At 47.3% G+C, this 17,697-nt stretch overlaps 1 protein-coding gene across 1 annotated transcript; it reads right to left on the bottom strand.

Annotated features, from left to right (window-relative positions):
- Positions 1 to 31: 31 nt before the first annotated feature.
- On the bottom strand, positions 32 to 16,543 carry LOC308590338 (uncharacterized protein). The gene is made up of 7 exons (XM_081200314.1): positions 16,394 to 16,543; positions 9,113 to 9,226; positions 7,894 to 8,040; positions 6,797 to 6,940; positions 6,279 to 6,413; positions 3,772 to 3,930; positions 32 to 3,060 (listed from the first exon to the last, which is right to left on the bottom strand). The coding sequence occupies exons 1-7, from the start codon at positions 16,440 to 16,442 to the stop codon at positions 1,643 to 1,645; spliced, it is 2,166 nt and encodes a 721-aa protein (XP_081056440.1). The 5' UTR covers positions 16,443 to 16,543; the 3' UTR covers positions 32 to 1,642.
- Between the last annotated feature and the right edge of the window lie 1,154 nt (positions 16,544 to 17,697).

The following is a 17,697-nucleotide window of genomic DNA, read 5'->3' on the forward strand; positions in this document are numbered from 1 at the left end:
TGCTTTTGACCCAAGAAAAGTGCCTTAGTGGTAGGTTCATTCTCCTTTATTAGATGTTTCACGATGCTTCCCCAATTCTACTACATGATTGCTCCTCGGAGGGACCACAGTGCAACGAAAAGTGGTACAAAAATAAACCAGAACATTGGTGATATAAATAGTTAAGGGGTTTCACCGGGTAGTTACAGGATATGCACTGATTAGAAAGGAAGCTGTGTGATCGCCCTAGAACTTTTGCATGTACAAACGGTACTGAAAGCAAGATCATGTCAGACTGCCCTGATAGTATCCTGAGCACAAGCCATCATGAATGCAGAATAAAAAATCATTTTAAAGCCATATTCCCCCCCCCCCAAGTGGAATATGGATGCTCCTCTCCATTTGCTGTATTTTGCAATTAGCCTTCACAATGCCTAGATGGGACTGAATTGACCCTGGAGCTCAGAGTCGCCTTCCTGAGCTTGGAGGAGCCCTGAGTTTTGCTTGTGACCGACTGAGCTTTGCTCTGTGTATCTGGAATATATATATAATTGTAAAAAAAAACACAAAAAACATCCCATTGTAGATTTCCTAATAAATATATTGTGTGTCAATGTGTGCTTGCAGTTGCCCATAGCTGCGCATTATTGGCACAGCTGAGTGAACTGTACAAACCTCACTAGCAGCATATGAAAACAAACAGACCTACCAATATGTTATGGGTTAACTGCTCTACTTGTGTATCCTGTTGGTTATGTGGAATATATACTTCTCTAACTACATGTTAATATGGCACCCCACCTCCCGAATCAGTCCAGGAGGAGTTCCCAGCTCAGCCTGAATATAAGCAAGACTCTTCTTTCAGCCAAGGGTCTTGTAGGGTATATGAAACACACGGAGCCTCATCCCATTTTTCCTACCAGGAGGGAGCAAGATGCCATTTGTTTTATTCATTTGTGCATATTCTCTCACACACCCATGCATACTTTCATGCAAAACCCAAGCATTCCAAATTTTATTCTGGATTACACTTCTCCTTTAAACCCTGTGTGGGTTCGAATGTTCTTTTATGAAAGGAAATGACAGTAGATCAAGGGGTGGGAAGCCGTACTCCTTGCTTCTAAAACCGGTGCTTTTTTCTGGGGGGGACACAGGGGTATGTGTACCCCTAAACATTTTGTGAATCTAACGGAAGAAGAAACTATTTTTTTAAAAAAAAATAGTTTCTTCTCTAGCCCAGTGAATCATCAGTTCCATTGCTATGCCCAATGGTGGCCTCATTTCCTGTCACGGTGTTCCCTGAGCCTCAGACAGAAGTGAGTGTTTAATGTGTGAAGTAGGAGTTGGAATCTAGCACGGTGATTGGTCAGTTTCATTGTTACCACCTCCGATGTCAGCTTCATTTCTGTTCCCGGTGTCTCCTGAGTCTCAGACGGAACCTCATGCCAGTGTGGAAGTTACTGTGAGTTGACAGCTGTGTAATATGAGGTAATCCATGTTCTTTGTACTTTTGTCCATTTACTGTATTTATTTTCCCCTATTTGAACTATAAAATGGTGGTTTTCTTGAGTCAAAATGAGAGTACCAAAAGATTTTTTTTTCAGAAAAAAGCATTGTCTAAAACAAATCAACAGACCTAACCCCAATCCCAGCCTCTGTGGGTTCAATGCAACAGGGCAGCCAACAGGAGAGTGAAACAGAAGAGGCCCAAGTTGGAGACAAGGCCCAAAGCCCCATTGTCAAGGCTGCCTTTCCCCCCTGCATTGAGCTCTGGATGCTTAGCATCACTGAACAACGAGGGTTCAGGGTTCTTGGTGGCAGTGTCTTCCACGCCTCGGCTCTCAGCTCCAGGTGCGGATGCCAGGTTCACGCCGGGTTGGCTTTGGGGCCTGGGCCGCTTGCATGGGATCTTCTTCTTGGGGCGTGGAGTGCCAGCTGCTGCTCCAGAAACGAGGACTGCTCCGGCAGGACTGCTGGTGGTGGCTGGTGCGTTGGCAGTGATCACAACAGGGGCACCTGCCTCCACCTTTCCTCCCGTGGTGGAGCCACTGGTGGCATGGCCTGGCTGGGGACTGCTACCATCAACGGTGACATGCTCGCCACTGGCATCTCCATGATTGCCACCGACGGCAAAGGTTTCGCTGCTAGTAGTAGTGTGGCCAGTGTGGTCCACATTGGTGTTTCCTGTGGTACCGACAGCAGGAGAGTGAGCAGACCCATGTGGCCGGGTTTCACTTTCGTAGAACACACCTGAAGGGTGGGTGGCAGCCGAACCTTCACGGTTTGCCTCCTTACCAGCCATGAACTGCTGCCCGGTGCTGATGGCCTCTTCTTCTGCCTCACATTCTTCATACTCATCATCATCATCGCTGGAAGCCACCACAACCATGTTGCCGGCGCTTGTTTCTGAGGAGGAAGAGGAGGTGGTGGTAGCAGTGGCAGAAGTGGCATTCTTCTTGGGGACTACGACGGGCACCAGCACAACAACACTGCCATGATTGCCAGAAGAGGTGGCGTTGGTGCCAGCGTTGCTCTCGTCCAAGTTTGTGGCAGCTGAGGAACTGCCTGCTGCCATGTCCTCAGAGTCTGCGGTGCCCGCAGGGGAGACAGTGTGGCCCTCTGTGTGATCACCAACGATATTCTCATTGACAACGTGTTCGCCTGCAGTCGTTGAGTGGTTACGGTCGCCTTCATTGACCAAAGACTCACTCCCTTCCTTCTCATTGACCTTGTAGGCTGTCTCATTATCGACATGGCTCCCGGGAGACAGGTCTGCACCAGCGGGGACGTGGGCAACCGCAACGCTGTCTTCATCCTCATCATCATAGATGCAGTCAGGATTTGGTGCAGTGCCAGATGGCGTGGGGGTGGCGCACTCTGCCACCGTTGTGGTGTCAGCACTGTCCGCAGGGACTATGCGCTGCGTCACCACGCCATCCACGATGCGGTCATTGCAGAGGTTGCCTTGGCAACACATGACGTCAGCGTTGTCCAGCTCTTGTACCAAAGCCAGGAGAGAGCTCTGGCACATGGCTGGGGAGGCGCAGCCTTTGAAGGTCACTAGGCCCAAATCCCTACCAGCTGCAGGTGAAGAAAAGAAAAGGGAACAGAGACAATTAGGCAAAAGGGTTTATTGCTCCCTACAAGGCTGTTGTGGTTACTCTCCCTGGGCGAGTGTGAACTGCAGCCCTTATCGCACACCTTAAATCTCATATGACACGTGGCTGGAAAATGATTTGGAGAGCTCCTACAATTTCTTTTAGAGAGATTTAACCTTTTGGGTGGGTTTTGGTGCCCAGTGCATGCAGCAGAACTTGCACACTAATCTCTTGAAACTGAAGCATCTTGTTCTTTTGGTGTACCTAAACATTTAGCTCTGCAGCCCATGGAACAACTCAGAGTTCTTCCTGTGCACCTTCTCCAGAGTGGCCCTAGGGGCCAATCCTCAGTGTCTGACTCACCCCCCCCCCTTGCACTTTTTTGGACTGTAGTTAATGCAAAGCATTGAAAAGACTTCTTCCCAGTGACTAAAAAGTTCCCATTTTATGCTTGTTGGGTAGCTCTCAGATGCTGGAGACAGGGACCCTAACACAGAAAGAGTAACAAGTCTTCAACCCCCACCCGACCTCAGACTACTACACCTTTGGATACGAGAAGGGGGGGAGTGTCCTGCCCACTTTTGACTCTGGTTTTGCTGTTTCTGGAAGGAAACAAAAAAATGCTTGCCTCCTCTTCCTAACCAGAATGGCACCGGAAACTTAAGTGTAGGGAGTCTTGCAGATCAACACTCACCTTTACGGCTGTTGCCAATCCCCTCCAAGCACATGTTGTGGATGCCTGTGCATTGCACCTTGGAGATTGATTTTTTGGAGCACCCGGACCCAGAGCCATTGTCATCCACACAGCTATAGCATTCTAGCCCGTTCGTTGCCTGGCTTTGGACATGAAGATCTGAAAGGAGAGAGAAAAGTGAAAGAAACAGCCACGAGGCATACCTTTGTCCTAACAACCAGGAATCCTCCTGCCATTTGCACAAGCAGCAGGTTGTGGACTGGACTCGCTTCCAGCTACAAGGAGTGCATGTTATTTCCTTGCTGCAAGAGTGGACCTGGATGCCTATTTTCTACCAGACCAAGTTATTGCGTCAATTCACAAAGCCCTAAGCAATGGGCACAGAGTACCCAAAAGACTGCCCGATTCCTTTGTCAGTTTGCATTTCTTAGTGCAGAAGAAATCTTTCCTATTCTGATTAATTCAAGAGGGTTCCGGAAGCTTCTCTGTGTGAAAAAAACAAGCAGAAGGTTCATGATGTTTCTATCTCTCTTCCTTCTGGTGTTCTGTATATAGTGTTATGATTTAGACCTATTATAAGTTATTGTAAGTTTAAGTTAAGTCTGCTGCAACTGGACACTGCCAATCATGAATGTATTAGATTTGTGACCATTATGCTCATTTGCTTTCAGTAGCAGTAAAGCTCTGCTGGATGAAATACAGTTGCCTCTGGTCTATTTTTTGGGAATCCTGCAATGTGTTTAAGTTTTTAGTCTACTAACTATACATTGGAGTTCTGCTCTGGATCAATACTGAGTAGAATTCAATGAGTAGAATTTATGCTGAGGATCACTAAGATCATGCTGATGAGGTTTGGCTGACCTTTGCCAGTGACCAAGACTTCTGTCTTCACCAATAGAAGCCCAGCAGGAGCCACCCTTGCCTTCTCTGCCTGCCATGGTCCAGACAGAAATCACCAATGGATGTTCCGCCTTGTTTGGCCCAAAGAGACAATACATTCAAGGCTAGCTATACAAAAAACAACAAGACCAAGGTCACCTGTAGAATATACCAGTGTCCTAAGCATTTGACTGCATCCCTCATCTGTAGTCCTCTAGAAGTTGCTAGCAGCAAGATTGTTTATGTATGCAACAACAGCAGCAAGAATTTTATCAGCACAAGTATGAAAAAAAGAGAAAATGCCAACAAAGGAAGAATGGCAAACCAAGCTTATGGACTACGTGAAACTGGCTAAGCTGACAGAGAGGATACATGAGAGAGAACACTGATTTCAAAAAAGAGTGGGAACCATTTATAAATTGTATAAAAAGACAGTATAAAGACTTGGACTCATTGGCAGGTTTTGACTAAACTTTCACAACTATATAAGAGGTCAAACCAGCAGGGTATAGAAATTGTTGAATAAATCAGTACAGAAATACGGGGGAAGCCAAAGGGGGGGGAGAAATATGGATATATAAATTGTTTAATTAAGATTTGTGGAAAATTTGTTGTTATAATTTGAAAATTCAATAAAAATTTTTTTAAAAAAAATAGAAGTTGCTAGGCTACAACTCCCATCAGCCCTGAGCGTAGACCAGGTAGCCTGGCAGGGAAAAGGGGGCTAGAGGAAAGGACTTGCTCATTCTCTCCTAACACTGGAACTCATGGACATCCAAAGGAACTGAAAACTGGAAGATTCAGAACAGGGAAAAGAGGGATACTTCTTCATCCAGCGCATAGTTAAACTATGGAACTTGGTCTACCAAGAAGCAGTGATGGCCACCAAGTTGGATAGGTCTAAAAGAGGACTTTGTCCATGGAGTTTTCTTGGCAGGGGTACTGGAGTGGCTTGCCGGTTCCTGCTCCAGGTGGAGCTGGACCATAAAGAAGGCTGATTGCCGAAGAATTGATGCTTTTTAATTATGGTGCTGGAGGAGACTTTTAAGAGTCCATGGACTGCAAGAAGATCAAACATATCCATTCTGAAGGAAATCAGCCCTGAGTGCTCACTGGAAGGACAGATCCTGAAGCTGAGGATCCAATACTTTGGCCACCTCATGAGAAGAGAAGACTCTCTGGAAAAGACCCTGATGTTGGGAAAGATGGAGGGCACAAGGAGAAGGGGACAACAGAGGACGAGAAGGTTGGACAGTGTTCTCAACGCTACCAACAGGAGTTTGACCAAACTGCGGGAAGCAGTGGAAGACAGGAGTGCCTGGCATGCTCTGGTCTATGGGGTCATGAAGAGTCAGACATGACTAAATGACTAAACAACAACAACACAACAAAAGGAAGACTGGAGAAATTCATGGAGCAAAAGGAAATCAATGACGACTAGCTATGATGGCTGTGCTCTACCAAGAACTCTGGGAGGACACAAGGCCACACCACCACTGTTGCAGATGTATGAGATAAGGACTGAGGGTGGCTTAGCATGCTGGGGAACCCACTGTCACAAGAAAACAAATTGATCCTATACCGTACAATTCTATATCTGATGCCCGGCTATCAAGTTTAGTAGTTACCTGGGTTGAAGGTATTGCAGAGGGCTGTTGAGCAGCAGCTGGCATGGATGGTACGGTCTGCAGAGTGGAAGCTCAAGGTCTCCTGGCACCGTGGGAGGTTGGTGCAGCCCTTCATCTTCATGTTGTCATACGGACCTGCAGGCATAATTGACAGTGAAAGACATAAGACACTGCAGAACCCATCATGGAGGAGGGGAAGTCTATCAGTGGCTGATGGTCATGGTGGCTATGTTCTGCAGTAATGCTTCTGAACAGCAGTTGCTGGAAACATCAGGAGGGGACAGCGCTGCCTTGTGGTTGAGTCCTGCTTGCAAGCTTCCCACAGGCCTCTGGTTGGCCACGGTGATCCAGCAGACTCTTATCCCCAGTTCTGATTTGCCAGGTTTCTCCCCTTTGTGTCTCCTCCCACATCTCCACGGGTCCCTCCCATCATCACCTCCCTCTTCCGAAAAACACCTCACCTCTTTCCCTCCCCCACACACCCTGCACTGCCTACCGCCCCCCCCCCACCAACTCACCCAGTTTTCCGGTGACGGCAAGATCCAAACACTGGTCCTGATCCCCAGCACAGCTGATCTGAGTGCGAGAAGCTTCGGGGCACCAGGCTCCTTGGGTGGCACAGCTGTGGCAGCGCATGTGATTGACAGGGGCAGGATGGGAGACTGGGGGGAGACAGGAGGTGGGGGTTAGCATGTGCTTAGGGAGGGAGAGCACAGTGAGATGGCAAAGGAGGGCAGGGGGGATGGCATCCTATGGACAATCAGCAAAGGTACCTGGGAGTGTTTTTTATTTAAAAAACCGACTTTCTTTATTTCATTTAAATCCTACCTTTCCTCCAAGGAGCTCAAGGCAGTTAATGAACTGAACAGAGTGAAAGGTTATGAGTCACGGGGGCGCAGAGATTGTGTGAATGAATTTAAGTGCTTAGCTTATATTTTCAGTTGCTATTTTGTGAATGTTTTTAATATTTATAGATTCTAAATGCCTCATTGATTTGTTAATCACATGACTTGCCGTAATTGTGAGGTATAGCTTATTTTTTTAGTTGATGTTTTGAGGGGTTTTTTATAGATTGCAACTGTTTTATTGATAATTCGTTAATTGTTTTATATTATGTATGCTGTATTCGCGATGTGATATTATGATTTATTATGTTACGGTTATTTATTGATTGTATGCCACTTTGAGATTCATTTGAATGAAAAGCGGAATAGAAATACAATCCATCAATCAATCAATCCCCATTCTATCCTCACAACAACCGTGAGAGGTAGGCCAGGCTGAGAGTGAGTTGATTGGCCCAAGGTGAGCTTCATAGCTGAGTGTGGTGTCGAACCCTGGCCAAGGTCCTGGTCCAACATGCTAACCACTTTGCAAGCAAGGCAAGGAATGCAAACTTCACCCTTGTCATATTTATTCATCGCATTCATACAGTAGAACAAGTTCCTACATACCTCAAGAGAAAACAGGTAACAATGGTGGACCTCTAGGTAACTCTCTCTTGGAAATTTCATGTATCATCTCAATACGCTTTCAGCCTCCCTCAAAATCCACCCCACCCCCAAAAAAATTTCAACCTGGTTTCATTTTGGTTGCCAGCAGCCACACGACTCACCAAAGTAGGTCTCATTGTTACAGCCATCCTCAGCACAGTAGCGTGCCTGGTACGAAAGAGACATGAGGTGAGAGTTGAGGGAGATGGATTCGTGGGGAAACAGCTGGGGGGCACAGCCTTTCCTCACCGACTGGAATTCCAGGAAGCCTGGGCAGGGAAAGAAATAATGTTGTAGTTAACGCAGCATCTCACAAACTGGAACCCGAGCCCAGTTTTCCTTTTGCTGTATGAAACCCAGAGGTACCTTTCATTTCATTCCCACACTAATAATAATAATAATAATAATAATAATAATAATAATAATAATAATATTAGGGCAAATCAAGCAGGGGAACTCTGTGAAGTGTCTCTTTGTGAGTCAGGCTGGGCCGAGAAGGGCCCTGCCTTAAGCCTGCTATGGTCGTGCACCGAGGAAGGTCTACTTCGCCTGACCATTGGGCATCACTACCACCTCCACCTCTGCTGACCCACTTCTGCTGCCCATTGACACTTCTGCAAACTATGGATTTCCCCCAAGCTTGCCGATAGCTTGCTCTTGTTTCTCATCGCCTCTTTTCACTACAATCCTGTTGGGGGCCCATGAACTACAACCCCCAAATTTGGGGTCCTCTGCAAACCTGTGCCAAAGTTTTGCGGGGGTTTTTCGGGGGGCAGCAACCCCCCCCCCACATTTTGTAGCGCCCCACAAACTGAGTAGCTGATATATCAAGCATGGGGTTCCTACTTAACATTAATTACGAACCCCAAAGTTTGGGATTCCTGTTGGCACTCACAACTTGAGTTTTCTATTGCAAGGAGACACACACACACACATGCTCAGCTCCCAGAACAATTGGCAGGCTTCAGGATAGGTTAGTTAGTATTGTTTTCTCGTGCCCCAACCTCAAATTTGCCCAGAAAGCATGGTGATGGCATGGTGATAAAGGCAAGACCTGAAACTTCAGATTTCCTCTACTACGCCCTCTAACAGCAACATTCTGGCCACCCCAACACCAGACTTTTTACTGTTGATCACCAAGCTCAATATGAGGAAGAGTTCTGTGAAGCTCGAAAGCTAGCTCACTGGTTTGTGGCTTTATTTAGCCCCGATCACGACATTAGAACGCTGTTCTAATCTGTTTGTTTTTAGAATGAACGTGTTTTTTTGTGTATGGATGACCCGCAGTCCTTACAAAACAAACAAGAAGTACGCATGACCACCGCTAAAAATGATGCTTACCGACATAAGCCTTTCGGACAGATGTTGAGCAGCTGGCTGAAGGATCTTCGCACGTCACATTCTCTCCTAAGCAATCGTACTCACCGTGACACGTGTTGCATTGCAAGGAAAAAGCTGGAAGAGGACGGAGAGAAATTGGTCAGGTCTAAGGCTGCTTCTTCCACTCCGCCCTTTAGCATCTGCGCAACAGGCAGATATTCACCAGGTGTGCTTTCCCCCAATATGGGGAGGCTTTGGGCTCATCCATACTTTTGTTTGACTTTTACTTTGATGCATACTGATAAATTCCCCCAGATCCAGAATTGTAGAGTTGAAAGGGACCACAAGGGTCATCTAGTCCAACCCCCTGCAATGCAGGAATCTTTTGTCGCATGTGGGGCTTGAACCCACGACCCGGAGATTAAGAGTCTCATGTTTGTGGGTCGAAGCCTTTGCGAGGGAAAACTGTGCCTGTTGGATGCCATCTGCTGGCTGCTCAGCTGTGGAACTGAGTTACGCAACGAGGAGCACGTTGGGAATATGTCATGCAGGCTCATCAGATTTTAATGTTTCTCGTTGCACACCACGAGTATCACTTCCACAGTTCTTTGCATATTGGATTTCGCTTGCATCACATGCAGTTTAAAATAAATAAGCAAGAGTCGGCAAATGCAAAGTGCTTATCTCTCCAAGATTTTTATTCCGGGACTGATATTGCAGGGTGTGTGTCGGTCAACAGCAGGCATTGTAATCCTTAGCTGGCACCCAATGAACATCAAATGACTGCATTGAACCTCTGTGGAATGCCTTTGTGGAATGGTCTGAAAAGTGACAAGAAAATGCTATCCCAGAAAGCATGGGATAACCATCCCACTTTATGTAACCTCCCCACGATCAAATCAGAATGAATGCTGAAATAACAACAACAACAACAACAACAACAACAACAACAACAATTTATTATTTGTACCCCGCCCATCTGGCTGGGTTTCCCCAGCCACTGTGGGCGGCTTCCAACAAAGATGAAAGATACACTAAAATGTCACATATTAAAAACTTCCCTGAACAGGGCTGCCTTCAGATGTCTTCTGAATGTCAGGTAGATGTTTATCGCTTTGACATCTGATGGGAGGGCGTTCCACAGGGCGGGCGCCACTACGGAGAAGGCCCTCTGCCTGGTTCCCTGTAACTTGGCCTCTCGCAGTGAGGGAACTGCCAGAAGGCCCTTGGAGCTGGACCTCAGTGTCCGGGCAGAACAATGGGGGAGGAGACGCTCCTTCAGATATACTGGACCGAGGCTGTTTAGGGCTTTAAAGGTCAGCACCAACACTTTGAATTGTGCTCGGAAACATACTGGGAGCCAATGTAGGTCTTTCAAGACCGGTGTTATATGGTCTCGGCGGCCGCTCCCAGTCACCAGTCTAGCTGCCGCATTCTGGATTAGTTGTAGTTTCCGGGTCACTTCAAAGGTAGCCCCACGTAGAGCGCATTGCAGTAGTCCAAGCGGGAGATAACCAGAGCATGTACCACTCTGGTGAGACAGTCTGCAGGCAGATAGGGTCTCAGCCTACGTACCAGATGGAGCTGGTAAACAGCTGCCCTGGATACAGATTTGACCTGTGCCTCCATGGACAGCTGTGAGTCCAACATGACTCCCAGGCTGCGCACCTGGTCCTTCAGGGGCACAGTTACCCCATTCAGGACCAGGGAATCCTCCACACCTGCTCGCCTCCTGTCCCCCAAAAACAGTACTTCTGTCTTGTCAGGATTCAACCTCAATCTGTTAGCCGCCATCCATACTCCAACCGCTTCCAGACACTCACACAGGACCTTCACCACCTTCACTGGTTCTGATTTAAAAGAGAGGTAGAGCTGGGTATCATCCGCATACTGATGAACACCCAGCGCAAACCTCCTGATGATCTCTCCCAGTGGCTGCATGTAAATGTTGAAAAGCATGGGGGAGAGGACAGAACCCTGAGGCACCCCACAAGTGAGAGCCCAGGGGTCTGAACACTCATCCCCCCCCCACCACTTTCTGAACACGGCCCAGGAGGAAGGAGCGGAACCACTGTATGACAGTGCCCCCAGCTCCCAGCCCCTCAAGACAGTCCAGAAGGATGTTATGGTCGATGGTATCAAACGCCGCTGAGAGATCCAGCAGAACTAGGAAACAGCTCTCACCTTTGTCCCTAGCCCGCCGGAGATCATCAACCAGTGCGACCAAGGCAGTTTCAGTCCCATGATGAGGCCTGAATCCCGACTGGAAAGGATCCAAATGGTCCGCTTCTTCCAGGCGTGCCTGGAGTTGTTCAGCAAGGACTTGCTCAATCACCTTGCCCAAGAATGGAAGATTTGAGACTGGGCGATAATTGGCCATCGTGGCCGCATCTAAAGATGTTTTTTTAAGAAGCGGTTTAATAACCGCCTCTTTCAGCGGGTCATGGAGGGAAGCATTCACCACCCCACAAAGCCCATCGCCCAGTCCTTCCCGGCTAGCTTTTATAAGCCAGGATGGGCAAGGATCCAGGAGACAGGTGGTTGGCTTCACTCGTCCAAGCAGCCTGTCCACATCCTCGGAGGTAACAGATTGGAATTGATCCCACACAACTTGACTAGACAGGACTCTAGCACTCTCCTGCCCTGGCCCTGCTCCCACGGTGGAGTCTACTTCTTCCCGAATCTGAGCGATTTTATCTGCAAAAAACTTTGCAAAATCATTGCAGGAGATCATGTGGCCCGTACTGGGCCCCGATGTCGCAGGTGGTTCCGCTAAATTGTGAACCACCTGAAAAAGTCTCCTGCTGCTGTTTTCTGCAGATGCAATAGAGGCGGCGAAGAAAGTCTTCTTTGCTGTCGCTATCACCACTTGGTAGGCTTGACGTTGAGCTCTAACCTGTGTCCGATCAGATTCGGAATGAGTTATCCGCCACCGGGGCTCTAGCCGTCTCAACGATTGTTTCATTGCCCTCAGATCCGTGAAAAACCACGGGGCTCTCCGGGCTCCATGCAATCGGAGAGGGCGCTTCGGAGCCAAACAGTCAATAGCCCTGGTTAACTCCACATTCTAGTGGGCCACCAGGGAATCGGCTGAAAGGCCATCAACATAGGATAGAGCATCCCCTACCACTCTCTGGAAACCATTTGGATCCATTAAGTAGTGGGGGCAGACCATCCGAATCGGTCCCACCTCCCTGCAGAGGGGATGGGTCGCAGAGAAGTCCAGTTGCACCAGGAAGTGATCTGACCATGGCACTTCTTTCGTTTCGCTTTTACTTAGTGTCAGATCACCAACATCCATAGAGGTAAACACCAGGTCCAAGGCATGTCCGCGGCTATGGGTTGGGCCAGACTTATTCAGGGACAGCCCCATGGAGGCCATGCTTTCCACGAAGTCCCAAGCGGCCCCTTGTAAGGTCGTGTCGGCATGGATGTTAAAATCCCCTAGGACTAGGTGTCTCCAGGAGAACATCCGCCACGACCTGAAGCAGCTCGGGCAGGGAATCCTTGGTGCAGCGGGGAGGTCGGTACACCAAAAGGAATCCTGTACTGCCCCTATTGCCCAACTTCCAGAACATGTACTCGGAAAACTGGGTCTTCCCAATAGGACGCCTGGTGCAAACTAATGACTTCCTAAAAATCACTGCAACCCCCCCCCTCCCCGCCCACAAGGCCTGGGTTGCTGTGCGTAAGAGAAACATGGTGGACAAGCAGCGGCAAGGACAGGCCCATCTGCTTCATCCAACCAAGTCTCTGTTACACATGCCAGGTCAAGTCATGGATGGCAGTGGTCTTATGAATCATTGACCTGGCATTGCACAGCAGCACCTTCAGGTCATGTGGGTATCCCTTGCTGATTCTAGTATCCATCCGGTCAGGACCAGACCCGGAGGCAGGGATAGTCCTCAGACAACGACTAAACCTGCCTCCTCTGTAATGACATGGTCTAGTCTTAACGTAACTCCTCCTCCTACCCGTGATCACTGAGATCGGTTGTCTCAGTGCATTCCCCCCAGTGGAACATGCCCCAGCCATTTTGTTTGCTGGGACCTACTCCCCAGCAGCCCTGACCCCACCCCTTAAGAACAAAATAACACCTTAAAAAAACCCCAAATAAAACAATACAAACAAAAAACAATAAAAATTACAAAAACATAAAATCAAACAAATTCCCAGGCCCAATAAACATCTATCCCCCCCACCCCACCCCCACATACAAAAAAATTCAAAAGAACATTTTTAAAACATTTTAAAAGTTTTAGTTGGCAGGTGTCTAGGTTCTCCATAAAATGGCATCTCCTCCATGGAATCCTGGGAGCTGCAGTTTCTTACAGGTGCTGAGAGCTCTTAGGAGACCCCAGGGTTGCAGTCCCCTGGGAAGAAGTGTTTATTGTTAAACTGTTCTGGGAATTGTAGTTCTGGGGGTGGAATAAAAGTCTCTAACAACTCTCAGCACCAGTGCTATTTTTCTAGAAAAAGAGGTGCTGGAACTCACCATGAACCCTTGTTCCCATATAATAGCAATGGCAGTTCCAGTGAGTTCCAGCTGGGGAAAAAAGCCCTGCTCGGCACACTTAACAAACTACAGTTCTCAGGATTATTTGGCGGAAGCCAGGACTGTTTAAAGTCATTGGTTGTGTGCATGAGTCCCCCAGTTCAGTAGGACTTACTTCAGAATAAACACCCAGTGCAGGAAGATATTAAAGAGAAATTAATCCCCACATAGTGAACTTTTAACATGCAGCTTTGGGAATTTTGGGAGCAAAAACATGGCAAAGGCAGGCTCCCCCTTCCTTCTCAATTAGAGAGGGCGGGCATGGAGAAAAGGGGGGGCACTCAAGATACTTGAAGCAACACACACACCCCATCCCTGACCATTAGCCATGCCAGCTGAGGCTGATGGGAGTTTTGGTCCAACAACATCTGGAAGACACCAGGTTCCTTGTTTCTGCTATAGTGGCTCCTCCCATGAGGATCAGAAACTTCGTCTCCTTTTTGTTGTTGTTGTTGTTTCAAAGATTAGGCTCCAATTTTTAAAGACAACAACAACAAGAACAAAAGAGAATAAGTTTCTGGGACACATGTTTATGGGATGCATGGAACCGCACCCCACATAATTATTCTGGTCTCCAGAATTCCTGGACCAGAGAACCCGGGAAGCCAGAGGATCACGTTGTTTGCTAATTGTCCTCTTTCCGTCATAAGGTGTTTTGTAAAATCCCTGTCCATGGAGGAGGAGGAGGAGGCACCTTCTGGGTGTTTATGTCAAATTTGGGACAAGTCATTCTCAGGGTGGTGCTTCCCCACGCTGCCTCCCAGTCCTCTCTCTCCCTCTCCTTGCTACAGAAGCTACAGAAACATTAAGGTGGCAGGTGGATTTGGGGAAGGAACTGTGGGGAGTGAGAGGGAAGGAAGTGAAGATTGCCCAGACTGAAAGATTGGGAAAGAAAAGGAAAGCTCCCAGGCAAGAACTAGGAAGGTCTGCCATTTTCTGTGCAGTGGCTAGGATTAAGCGCTGTCTTTGGCTAGAGAAAATATAAGGTATTTTTGCATTGGGGTTTTTTGCATTTTAGTTACCTGGTTGCTGATTCTTGCCTCCCTTGTTTTTGATGCTGTTGCTGTTACAATCATCTGTATTTTATTACGTATTTATTATAATTCTATAATAATAGTCCTGCATAGGACTAGATGTCCCTTGGGATCTTTCCAATTCTACAGATCATAGAATCACAGCATTATAGAGTTGGAACGATCCTGACGATCGTCTAGTCCAATCTGAATATGCAGCTGTCCCATATGGGGATCGAACCTGCAACCTTGGCGTTCTCAGCACCATGTTCTAACCAACTGAGCTATCCCATGATTCTAACTCTTTCAGTATTTATGAGGTATAGGTATTACGTTGCGTGTTGACATTTGGGTTCTGTGTTGCAAACTGCCCTGTGGTCTTCAGACAAAGGGGGTCTAAAAATTTAGTTAATTAATAAGCTGCCTTAGACTGAGACAGACCTTAGGGTCCATCTTGCTCAGTATTGTCTACACTGAGTGACAGCTGCTCTCCAGGATTTCAGCTCTCCAGCTCTACCTGGAAATGCTGGGAATTGAACTTTGGACCTCCTGCATGCAAAAAGATGCTCTGACCCCGTGCTGTGGTTTTTCTCCTGTAAAGGCTGGTCCTCAATAGTACAATTAAAGAACTTTGAACTTTGCTGGAGAAGCAGGTCAGTCTCAATGCAAGAAGCCTCATTTCATGATTTAGCTTGTCCACCTCATTGCTGCAGCAGCCTGGAGTGAACTGCATCTCTTTAGCCTTGGTTCACTTAGTTAGGGTTGCCAGCAGACTGGAAAAGCAACAAAGCAGTGAGGTCATAGCTCCTTAAGGGAGATTTGAATTGCAGGAATCCACGTCTGCACTAGCTACATTTCAAGCACTATTACACCACTTAAAACAGTCCTGTCTTCCCCTGCAAAACCCTGGGAGCTGTAGTTTGTGTCCAAAGTGCTGAGAGCTGTTAGGCAGCCCATATTCCCTTCATGGAGCTACCATTCCCAGAGTGGTTTAACCATCCATCTCGCTTCCCAGGTAACTCTAGGAATTTAAATGCATTTAAGTGTGGATGATGCCAAACTCTACTTGGCTAGAACTAAACAATATCACTGGGCAACTGCTGTAGATCCAACCGCTGTTACAGGAGCAGCTACCAAGGAGGGAATATTTTGGGCATCTCTGCATTACAGACTTACAGGACAATCCCATACATCACTGAAATGTCTTATAGCAGGAAAGGCATACTGAATGTAAAATTTAAGATGACGTCAAAAGGATAAAAGAGCAGGACTGATGAAAAAGTGCTCGTGATCCTGCAATATCAAACCTGCCCCCAGAGATGGATGAACCATTAGCAAAATGAGCATGTGCTAGAGTATCAAGGGGCACCACAGAAATTTTCCACTGTTAGTTTTTCCATGGACCCGCAACTCTGCTTTTCAGTTTACAAATTCTGAGACAAAATTCATCTCTATTAATTAAAGCACAAAATTTGGCTGTAAACTGGTAAATAAATTGTTCGTATCATGGAATAAAGTAGAAGTATACAAAAACAAACATTATTTTCCATCTTAAGGTAGGTTTCCTTTTGAGAAATAAAAAAAATATTTTACGGTGCCTGGGGCCTCTAAAGGTCTTAATCTGGCCTTGCCTGCACCGCTGAAAGCTAAACTAAAAGTGTGCATTCTGCAACATCATTATAAAAATTAATAATAACAACAATAGTATTTCCTATCAATCCATCTTTAGTTTACCTTGGTAGAAGAGAGCAGGTAGCAGCAAAATTGCCCAAGTCTTGGCCATCTTGAAACAGCTCTAAACTCCTTGCTGTGTCCTGAGCCCCTGTCTCTGACCTGCTGCCTGGCACTGCCTTTAATAACCTCCTAAATACTCCCACCCAATCCTGCCCTTCCGTAAGGACCAGCCCCAAACAAAGGTGCCACTTTGAACTCCCAATTGGTCCCAGGCTGGGCTCTGCTGCTTTCACAATGGCTGGGAGGGGACAGTGCAAAGGAGGGTTGCCAGGCACGTGAGCGCAAAGTGTGGCACCAGAGGACACGTTGGACCGGACCCACCTGGTATCAAGGTGAGTCACAAGCCAGGATTTCAGGAGGAGATGTTTGGAGCATCCCAAAGGATGGATGGGAAGGCGGGGATGTGTCAGGCTTCAGGAATCCAGCCAGTCTGGTTGGGATGGGAGGGAAAGCTGGAGGAAAGGATACAAAAAGCAACAGAGAGGGAGAAACTGAAGCAGGGAGAAAGAGAAAGGCAATCAGAACATAAGAAGAGACTGTTGGATCACACCAGTGACCCACCTGGTTCAGCATCCTGTTCTCATATTGGCCAGCCAGGTACCTGGGGGAAACCCACAAAACAAGACCCTAGCACTCTTCCCTCCTGTGGTTTCCAGCAGCTGGTATTCAAAAGCATTCCTGCCTCCGACTGCGGCTAGCAGCCATTGACAGCCCTTTCCTCCATGAATGTGTCCAGTCCTCTTTGAAAGCCATCCAAATTCATGGCCATCACCGCCTCTCATGGGAGCAAGTTCCAAAGCTGAACTATGCACTGTGTGCTTCGTTTTATCTGTCCTGAATCTATGAAGAGAAGCAAGGGCCAGATTCTCCAGCATCATTCACCACTCAACAACAGTTTTCTTTTGAGGAAGAGCTATAACTCAGTAGTCTTGCAAGCAGGAGAGCCCAAATTAAATTCCCTGCATGTCCAAGTAGGGTGGGAAGAAGCTCCCTGTATGACACCCTGGAGAGGTGCTGTTGGCGAGTGTAGATGTTAATGAGCTGCATGGAGCAAAAAATTGACTCGGTATAAGGCAGATTTCTATGTCCCATGAGGGAGTCTAACTTCAGGCAACCAGGATGCTGTGTCTTGAAACACAATCAAGTGCATTGCGCAGTGGCTTCCCTCTGAATCTGCAGAACCTGCTGCCATTCAAGAAGTGTAGCTCATCATCCCAAGGCATCTGAGTTCCAGAGATAAAAACTGAACCGCTCAAACACTGAGGTTGAACAGTTAGAATTATTACAGCTGTTGAGAAAATGAA

Source organism: Podarcis bocagei, assembly GCF_964188305.1.
Source record: "Podarcis bocagei genome assembly, chromosome: 7".
Taxonomy (NCBI): domain Eukaryota; kingdom Metazoa; phylum Chordata; class Lepidosauria; order Squamata; family Lacertidae; genus Podarcis; species Podarcis bocagei.

Excerpts from the sequence above, each read along its gene's own strand:
- LOC308590338 (XM_081200314.1), bottom strand. The coding sequence starts at position 16,442 with ATGGCCAAGACTTGGGCAATTTTGCTGCTACCTGCTCTCTTCTACCAA. Across the intron at positions 9,227-16,393 it reads ACCTGCTCTCTTCTACCAAG|CTTTTTCCTTGCAATGCAAC; the intron begins GTAAACTAAAGA and ends GTCCTCTTCCAG. Across the intron at positions 3,931-6,278 it reads CTGCAATACCTTCAACCCAG|ATCTTCATGTCCAAAGCCAG; the intron begins GTAACTACTAAA and ends CTCTCCTTTCAG.